Genomic DNA, 9,436 nt, shown 5'->3' with positions numbered 1-9,436 from the left:
AGGCCTCTGAATCACCCACCAAAAGTCCGTTTTTATCAGTCTCTCTGACATGTTTTTATAAGAGCATTAAATGCCATTAAACTTGAGATGGTAAAACAAAGATTCTCCCAAAGGCAAGGCTAAGAACAATAGCATTTGTGAATTACAGTTCGTCATCACAAAACCAAACGGCACATAGGCGTTGCTATACAGCAACATAGCCCCGGCCCATAAGCAAGAACTGGGGTTTAACAATTGGCATTTATTGCTACAGATAAGTACCAGCTGCCTCACTCCAAGCCTCGACAGTTTAGTTTGTATCACAGGGCTTAGTCTTTCACAAAGTTATGCGAAGGTGTAAATTTGAATTTGGGGTAGTTTTTCAAAGCTGATCGTACAAAACAACAAGAGCGGTTACTGGGTACTGAGAAATGCACGAGCAGTGTACCTGGTTTGAGTTAGAAAGGCGGCCTTAAATCCTTTTGAAAGCCAGTCTTTTTCAAACATACACCACAGGTGTGTGTACATACATGACTGTAACAAGGGCTTGCAGATACCGCTTTTCACTTTCTTTTGTAATGAACGAACTTGATTAAAGAGCCAAAATTCAGTGCACACGAAAGCCGCAATTTGAAAAAATCCCGACAGCATTGGCCCCTGTTGTGGTAGGAGCCGAGCTTCTGCGGGAACTGACCCTGTTTTCCTCTGTACGCGGCACCAAATGAGCTCTTCGGGACTGAAAAAAAACCAACAAAAAAAGCGTGTTGCGAGCCACTGGCCCTTCGGCCAAGTCAGTGCTAGGAGCTGTAATGCCACCTACTGATGGCTCTGGGTATTGGCCGCAAGTTCCCAGCCCGCTCCCGCCGGAGGAGAGCCGGGCGCCGCCGCCGTCGTTCTCGTGGTGCAGAGGGAAGGAGGGCGGCTGTCCTCAGATAGTGGGCTGGTGAGGAGCTGGCCGACTCCGCCTCCTTCGGGCACGGCACAATTGGTTTCACTGATCGTTTTAAAGAAGTTCTTTGTCGAGCTTGTTATCTCTGTCCTCGCTAAATGTAAGTATTTTCAGCAAAAAAAGCAGCAACTGAGAGAAAACTTATTTTTGAAGCATTTGGCTTTCTTCGTCTGTCTTCTCTGAAAGCGTTTTGAACCCTTTTCCCCCTCTCTGTTTCTCAGCATCTTCCATACTCATCTTACAGTCCTGCGGTTAGCACCCTCTGGTCCTTCATGTGTTCGCGCAGTTCCTCCCCTTCTACAAAACTAACTCGGACTGAGATAGAGCAGAAGCATCAGAGCTTTTTCTTACAGGTACCCGTGAACAATTTTTATGGCGTTGTCCTTCTCAAAAGATGACAGTCCTGGTAGGTTAGTCATGAAAGAACAGTACATTTCTAAAACAAATAATCACTGTCCTCTAATGAAATTAAAAGTTCAGTTCGCAATAGCAGCCTACCAAGAAACAGCAAAACGCTCTCAGCCAAATGACGTTTCTTCATTTTGTAACCTAAATTCTTAAGGGATAACAATGCAATTCCCAGAAGTGACAGAAGCAGCTCCAATCACACTTTCTCTCAAGACCAAAAAAACAGAACCACAAGTATTCAGATTATGGCAAAGCTGCTTCAGAGCACTGTAGCAAATCTGCTATGCATTCCATACCCCAGGAACTAGAGGATATAATTATGAGAAATGGAACAAAAAGGAATGCCGCCTCCTCACACACCCAAAGCACCACTCTCAGCAGAAGCTCTTAAAAATACATTGTATATTGTTTCATTTGGAAAGCAAGACTAACATTTTCAGACAGAAAACAGAAAGGACAGAGACAGCATACCTTCCTTCTTCACGCAGCCCCATTCTCACTGTGCTTTGAAAAAAGATGGGAAGGGGAAAGAAAGAAAAAAATAAATGGTTGCAATGAAATGTAATGAATTCTGTATTGTCAGTCCTGCAGATCTGGTAAGAGGCATCACTCAAATATTCTGCTCACACACGGTATCTTTAAGAAAACACTAGGATTTACCATAGAAGTTTTTAAAAAGCAGTATTAATACCGTACTCAGTGTCAAGAAATGGAGGTGCTAAGGTGGTAAAATACCCCCTCAATTACATCCATAAGATTTAAAATGTTTAATGTGCAAGTCTTGGACAGAAATCATTAATTTACAATGTACTAAAATTTGAAGGATGGGAATTTCTTCATTGTATGTGCTCACAGTAGTAAGTGAAGTACTCAGTCACCGAAGTACAAACATCATATGCTTAAGTGACTTATGCTTCATTTTTAAGGCAAAAACAGGTAACAACACGACTGCATACAGTTGCAAAAATATTTACAGATATGATTAGATAAACAGTCCACTTCTAGCATGAAAATTTTAATGACGTACTTAATATAGCAGTGTTCTATTTGAAAAGTTACCATTAAAAATGTAAAATTAATCTCGCTAGGATGAGTAGCACTGACATTTTTACCTGGGCCTCCACACTCACAGAGCGTTGTCCCTAAACCTCTATCACTGTAAGCTGTCCTCTCCCCCTGCCCACTTCCAGTCTTACTACACAGGTGCAGGTGTGCCTGAGCAGCCCCAAAGTCCACAGAGCAAAAAGCTGGAATGCTAAAAATGTATGCAAAAGCCCCCAACAAGAAAAAAAGAAAAAACAGATCCTGAGAAATAAAATTACTGGAGTGGGGTGGGGTGGGGGAAGCTATCTGCAGGTATCAGGAGCTTTGCTCAGTCATCCTTGTCTTTTGCTCCATGTTTCAGGATGCGCGTGAATTCAATGTAGTTGAAATTCCCCTTTTTGTCGATGGGTGCCTCTCTGTACAGCTCATCTACCTCTTCATCTGTGAACCTGTCTCCCATTGTTGTCAGCAGCTCTCGCAGGTAGTCCTCCTGAATGTACCCTAGAATGAGACGTATAGAAAGAAACACAAAAGGGAAGCCATTTCTTAGCTGAGTCTTCAAAAGCAGTAAGACAGACATACCAACGGACATGCAATTAACTAATACAGCATGTAATATATGCATTTGCACCAAGAGCCCAAAATATTTTCTTAATTGAATTCTAAAGAAATTCCTTGAATGCAAAGGGGAAGGGGGGGAAGTCTGATGCATTTCATACGGGCTTTTGAAAAGAGGGCCTGATCTGCTGTGATCTAGTAACACTGATTTCCATCTACTGATCTTCAACAGCTCCAAGTGGAAAAACAAATTCCTGTCACTGCTAGTCTTCATTACACAAGCTGTTCTCTTAATTGAATTATATTTTTCTTGACTTAATTAGATATAGTTGCATGACCTCTATAAACTGGTTTCCTCTGGGCACTAAATAACCACTGGTTGGCTCTTCACTGCTGCAGAATACTGTTGCTGGAGGCGGTTTACGTGGATACAGTAAACTGCTGGCGAGCATCCAGTGAAAGAGTGTGTAACAGGAAAGACTTTCAGGCAGGACTGAGCAAGTTAACTCAGGAGGGAGGAAGAACATTTACTGTGGAAAGGTAGAGGTGGAGAAGCTAGTCAAAAAAAAGTAGGATACATTAAGTTATTTATTTTATGCTAAATATTACCAGAACATTTTGGAGGAAATTAATACAGATATAAAAATGAGCGGTTGCTAAGTATGTTCTGTTAATTCAATTTCAATAGATGGACCAAACCACCAGTTGCCAAATAATTCCAGGGAAGTTTAGAAATGAAAAAAGGAATGCGCACAACAAATGGTAGACAGAAGAATGCAGAAATTGCTTAACGATGAAATAAGACCTACCATGCCTTTAAATGCACAATAGTTGCTTCATTTGAGAAAGAAACTGGTTATTGAACTTTAGTTGAAGAAATATCAATAATGGAACAGAACAGAAGTATGTTCCAAAAAAAAAAAAAAAAAAAAGATATGTAAACTGCACAGAACAGCTGGAAATCATAAATAGACACCCACATCAACTGATGTAGATTCAATTAGAATGTGATAAACAAAAAAAGTTCTGCTTTGGAAAAAGAGTTGAGTAACTTAAGTAAACAGAGTTCATTAGGGAGACAAAACCAAACAGGGAATCAGGGGACCAAAAGGCAGGCAGTGAGCATGACAAATTATCATAGGGTTGGTGTATGCTGCAGGAAAGGGAAAAAAAACATGTTAAAACATATGCTAATTAAAACAGCATCCTATCCCAGTGTAGACAAGCCCTTGACTACTGACTCCAAATGAAGAAGGCTAACAGCAGTGTTCTACTTTAAAAACGGGGAGAATGTTCAGTTAGCCAGGCCCATCTTAATCGGGTCAAATTTTGGAGTTGTCTCTTTGCAGATGTGCGTAAAGGAGGGGAAAAAACAGCTAAACAGATTAGGCTCTCTATTTCTGCAGTCCTACAGAGACCAAGCAGTGATGAGAGATGACATAAGGATTAGTATTCAAAGAATGCAAGGCCTTTGGTGCTGCAAGTTTAGCCTCAAGGACTTAATTGCTTGTGTCTGAACAGCTAGGTGTTTAAACACTGATCTAGGTCACCAGACTAGGAATACACTAAAAGTTTTGGCAGCACCGAACTGTAAAGCGAAGAGTACTCCCACTGCCCCTCACACACAGCTTCAATGTAGATGGGAAGCAACAAATTAATGAAGCAAAATTGAAGTTTCAGCCTGTGGCAGACAGCACAAAACAGATGACAATGCAGGATCAAAGAGCAGACAAAAGATACACCAAATGCAGACAGATGATAGAACTTTTATACTAATTTCATAGTACTACATACAACAGTTATGCTGAAGCAATATACCCAACTGGATTGGCAATATAGGAAAGGTAAGTAAAAACCACCAAGTACAACTACCATATCCTGATTAAGAGGATCTGATTTGTATTATTCTATTTCAAAAGAACTATGCTGACGTAGAGTTAGAAAATCAAGCCCATAACACACAAGCAGGTGGAGATTATTAAGTGAAAAAAAAGAAAAAGGTTTGACATAGCTGGAAATGCTTTTGTTCATTTTTAAAAGGAACAAACTGATCAGAAGCCAAATCTGAGAATAAAATAAGTAAAAGGCAAAGATAACAGGGGTTCTACAAATACATTACATGTTATTTTGAAGACTGCATTTTGACTATTATGAATTAAAAATCAATAAAACAATGTAACTATCTAACATGTTTCCGGATTAAAATCTGAGGACGGCATAAGACACAAAGGAGACTGTGGAACCATTATCCTCAAATCATCCTAGGACTAGACTAAAACATTTACCACACGGAGTTGAAAGATAATAAAATCAATCTTATCAGTACATGGGGGCCTGAACTAGTAACTTATTGTTTACATAGACGTAGAAGGTTAGTGTTCAAAAGAACTGGTAGCACAATCATTTTCTTTATATCCTAATTCACAGGCTCTTGTTTTGGAGCACACAAAAAAACCCCTGTAGCACAGTGAGTCAGACTACCTGTGGAGACAAAATAATTAACCTACTAACAAAACTTCCTTCTCTAGGAGATGGTAAAGAGATTTCCCTTGAGAGAGAGGAAGTCAATTAACATTTGAAAAGACCTTACCAACAGAATGCGTATTTACCTACACCTCAGCAGGAAGGGGATGCTCTTTGAAAAGGCAAAAGGTGCTAAAAATACACAGACTGAAAATAGCCGTTTGAAATGGAATAATATCCTTTGAAAGGTACGGGAGTATGTATCCACAGGTTAGATTGAAAATCTGTGGTGGACAGTTATGAGGAAATTTACAGGTGCAGTGACGCCTTTAGTACAGAGGCTACATAATTTCAGCACACACTAGTAAGATGTGTTCACAACACGTCAAAGTGCTGATATTCTGTGATTCTGCACAATTGCCCTAAGGATTCATCCCTGGTTGCTACACACTTCTCTGGAATCTTAGGCTACATGAATAAATAAATAAAAGCATAAACTCTAACCTCAAGATGTACAGGCACAACCTTGGAAGTCTGATATAGTAAAACTGAGCTCTGCATTTTCCTTTTTCCACCCACCTTGCTATGCAAGTCAGTCCAATCTGTCGTTTCTGCCTTTTAGACCGCACACAGTTTTTATCTTTAGATCATTAAGGCTACAGCCCCTCCTGCAACTGAAAACAAACCGAGCTGCAGGTGAGGGCATGACAGATGGCATTTGTCATCAGAGCCATAATATACACTAGGCAAGATGAGGGTTCAAAAGACTTTACGTAGGCTGGACAGCCCATCTTGAAATACTGAAAACATCGAAGAATTCAGATGCAATCTCAGATCTACTGCAGGGGGAGGACAAACTGAGTTGTATTACAGATTTCACATCTGTTACCTTTTCAATGCCATAGAAAATCACATATTACCAATCTGAATTCCTCATCTCCTTAAAGCAAATGCATCTTATTTTGCACTTTGAGGAACATGCACACTGCCAACTTGAAGCACGCTTCAAAGGCTCACAGAAGAACATTACTACTAGTCCTCAGTCCTCAGAACAGCCAGTTTTCACCCTCACTCAGTAATAAGTCAAATTCTCATTACTTGGTAGAATACGCCATGTAGAAGGATTATTGTGTCATACTTCATTTATAAAGGTGCAAAAATCAGCATACTAGTTAGAAACCCAAATCAACAACACACCAGGTTTCACCCAGGTACCTGTTGCTTCTTCATCAAAGCAAGCAAAAGCATTCCTGATCACGTCTTCTGGGTCTGTGCCATTTAACTTCTCACCAAACATTGTGAGGAACATAGTGAAGTTTATGGGGCCTGGAGCCTCATTCATCATGGCATCTAGGTATTCATCCGTTGGATTCTTTCCTACAGTAAACATACACATAGCTTCAAAAAAAAGCTCAAGAAAAGACAGATATAGGAGCAAAACCATTAATTTATATCAGTGACATTTTTCATAAAATGTCGTCATTTTATCACGGCTGACAGCCATGGCAACAGACTCCGGTGTAACAGGTTAGAAAATATTATTCTGTTTATACATGAGAGAATTATTAGCTAGACAGATAAGCAGCAGAACCCCCCTTCCCTCCCTCAAGACATTACCAAGGGAGGCGAGCATATCGTGCAAGTCCTCTTTGTCAATGAAGCCATCCCTGTTCTGGTCGATCATGTTGAAGGCCTCCTTGAATTCCTGAATCTGTGACTGATCGAACATTGCAAATACATTGGAAGTGGCACGTTGAGGGCGCTTCTTGGCGGTCTTCGTCTTTGCCTTTTTGCTAGACATGTTGCTTTTTGGAGGCTAGGGAGAGAAGTAAATATAGTAAGTGCAGCAAGATGAGAGTTAGGACTTAAAAAAACCCTGTACTACGGTTTAACATTAAAGTTCACAGATAGAAAATGCCTCTAACACACTTCCATTTCCTCTCATCAGAACATATTTCCTTAATCAAGAAGGGAAAAAGAGAAGCAGAGAATACGAACAAACGAAAGACAGAGTCCTAACTAAAACAAGTCACTAAAAGAAGACGTAAGTTAAACTTGAATTTCAGTCTTCAAAGGGACAGCTTTTTTCTGGGATCCCTTTTTGAAACATGCAAGAAGGGAACTCGGACTGGTCTCAAATCTAAAAGAGCAAAGTGAGGTTTTGAGAGCTGTCATTAAGCCTGCGAGAGCTCTGTACAGATATGGATATATGATAACTGTATGTGATTATTAAGTAGTACGGTAAAGAGAAACACAACTCAGTTTACCTGACAAACTCTGAAGTGCCTGTACTTGACACCTGACAGTGGTAAGTAGTTACCATTTTGTATAATGTTGGATCTCTGTCCTTGTCTTGCCTTTCGTTATTTAAAACACCCTGAAATTAAGAAAACTGTGCAAACTATATTTCTGCTTATACTGATAATTGCTGTCTGACCTCCATTTACTTTTATGCGTTTAATTTTACCTGAAATACACTACAGGTCTCACATGCCTGAAAGCTGACTTCTGCTGCTTCTTCCTTTAAGCAATAAGGGGAAAGGAACCAACTCATACCGCTTTTGCTCATCTCCCCAGAAAAATGGCTCAGAAAAAGGTATCTTCACCTGTAATACTCAGGCTAACGGAGCTTGGCTCTGAACAACGCAGAGCAATGGTCCATTTCATGGCTCCCACTGTCAATTAATTTACTTGTTGCAAAGCCTGCTGAGGTTTCCATCGTACGGTGCTGCAGAGCAGGCTTTAAGATTTTATAAAATGAACCGGGGGAGACTGCATTTGTCCTTTAGGGTAGGTGCAAGGCATGGATGGGGGAAGCCTACATGCAGCCCCTTTTAGCTTTAACCAGAGAAGGCTGTGACCTGAAAACAGCCTGGCAGCCACCCCTTGCTCGAAGCCTGGATGTGTGGGGAGAATCAAGCTCAGCAACAACGCTCAGCTCTCCAGCGAGCACAGCACTGAGGAGATTAAAAAAAAAAAAAAAATATAATTTTTTATTTTTTGGCCCCGGAAGGCGGCTGATCTCTCTTCCAAAGCGGCATCCTGCCCTAGTCTTCAAGGGCGCACAGAGTCGAAGAGCTCTTGCCCTCCCCACGACGAGACGCCGCCACCGGCCATGGCAGCGGAGGGCCCCCTCGACCTCGCCGCCGGTTAAGGCTGAGGCCCCACCAGCCACGGACCCAGACCCTCAGCCTCAACGGGCGGCGAGGGCGGGGCCGGCGCCATCACTTCCCCTCAGCAGCAGCTGCCCCAACTGCCGCCGCCAACGGTCGCTGGTTCGAACGCGTCTCCCAGCGGTCAGTCTCTCCACAGCCCGTTCCCGCCCCCAACCACCTCCCCACCAGCGGTACCCGGACCCTCCCAGCCTCACCCCAACGGTCGCTGCGGGGACCCGGTACGACACAGAGGCAGAAAGGAGGAAGAGGCGGCGGCAGCCCCGGTGCTTCCCGGAGAAACCATCGCCCTCCCGAGCGGCGGGTGGGGACGAGCGGCCGGCCAACACCGGGTGGCGGCGGCAGAAGCGGCGGAGGGCAGCGAAACGGCAGCGAGGCCTTTCCCCTACCGATCGCAGCCCCACCCCACCCCGGGGCGTCTGGCTCGGGACGTCCCTGCAACGGCTTCTCCCCCCGCGCTACGGCAGCGTTGGCGCAGCCCGGGGGAAGTCGCCGCCGCCGGCGCTCAGCCCTGGGCGCCGCCTGCAGGTACCGGGCAGCGGGGAAGGGATAGCGGGAGGGAGCCCCGCTGGCGGCCGCCGCTCCGGGGGCGGGCCCTGAGGCCGGGGGTGCTGGGCGGGGGAGAGGCCGGAAAGTTGTTACGGAAGGATAAATCTGAGCTGCCGTAAAAACGCGTGTCTGAGGTCAGGGGGTACACGGGGCGGCTCCGGGCTGGGGGCCGCCGCGTTCAGCCGGGCGCCAGCACCCGCCCCGGGCGGCGGGACGCTCCGCGCTGGTGGTGTGAGAGGCGGCAGCGTAGTTCTCGAGGGCTTCTCCGGGTCAGCGGCTTCTTCCCGTGTGCTTTTTTTTAATGTATCACTTT

General features: G+C 43.8%; 1 protein-coding gene across 1 annotated transcript; it reads right to left on the bottom strand.

Annotated features, from left to right (window-relative positions):
* Positions 1 to 1,891: 1,891 nt before the first annotated feature.
* LOC104263261 (myosin regulatory light chain 2, smooth muscle minor isoform) lies at positions 1,892 to 8,819 on the bottom strand. Its single transcript, XM_059815816.1, has 4 exons — positions 8,772 to 8,819; positions 7,019 to 7,217; positions 6,617 to 6,778; positions 1,892 to 2,881 (listed from the first exon to the last, which is right to left on the bottom strand). Exons 2-4 carry the CDS (start codon positions 7,200 to 7,202, stop codon positions 2,709 to 2,711), a joined length of 519 nt encoding a protein of 172 aa, XP_059671799.1. The 5' UTR covers positions 7,203 to 7,217; positions 8,772 to 8,819; the 3' UTR covers positions 1,892 to 2,708.
* Between the last annotated feature and the right edge of the window lie 617 nt (positions 8,820 to 9,436).

This window comes from Gavia stellata, chromosome 3, assembly GCF_030936135.1.
Source record: "Gavia stellata isolate bGavSte3 chromosome 3, bGavSte3.hap2, whole genome shotgun sequence".
NCBI classification, from domain to species: Eukaryota; Metazoa; Chordata; class Aves; order Gaviiformes; family Gaviidae; genus Gavia; species Gavia stellata.
The sequence above is the reverse complement of the archived record's forward strand: the minus strand, read 5'-3'. Positions and strand labels throughout refer to the sequence as shown.

Excerpts from the sequence above, each read along its gene's own strand:
- LOC104263261 (XM_059815816.1), bottom strand. The coding sequence starts at position 7,202 with ATGTCTAGCAAAAAGGCAAAGACGAAGACCGCCAAGAAGCGCCCTCAA. Across the intron at positions 6,779-7,018 it reads CGATATGCTCGCCTCCCTTG|GAAAGAATCCAACGGATGAA; the intron begins GTAATGTCTTGA and ends TGTTTACTGTAG. Across the intron at positions 2,882-6,616 it reads CTTTGATGAAGAAGCAACAG|GGTACATTCAGGAGGACTAC; the intron begins GTACCTGGGTGA and ends GTCTCATTCTAG.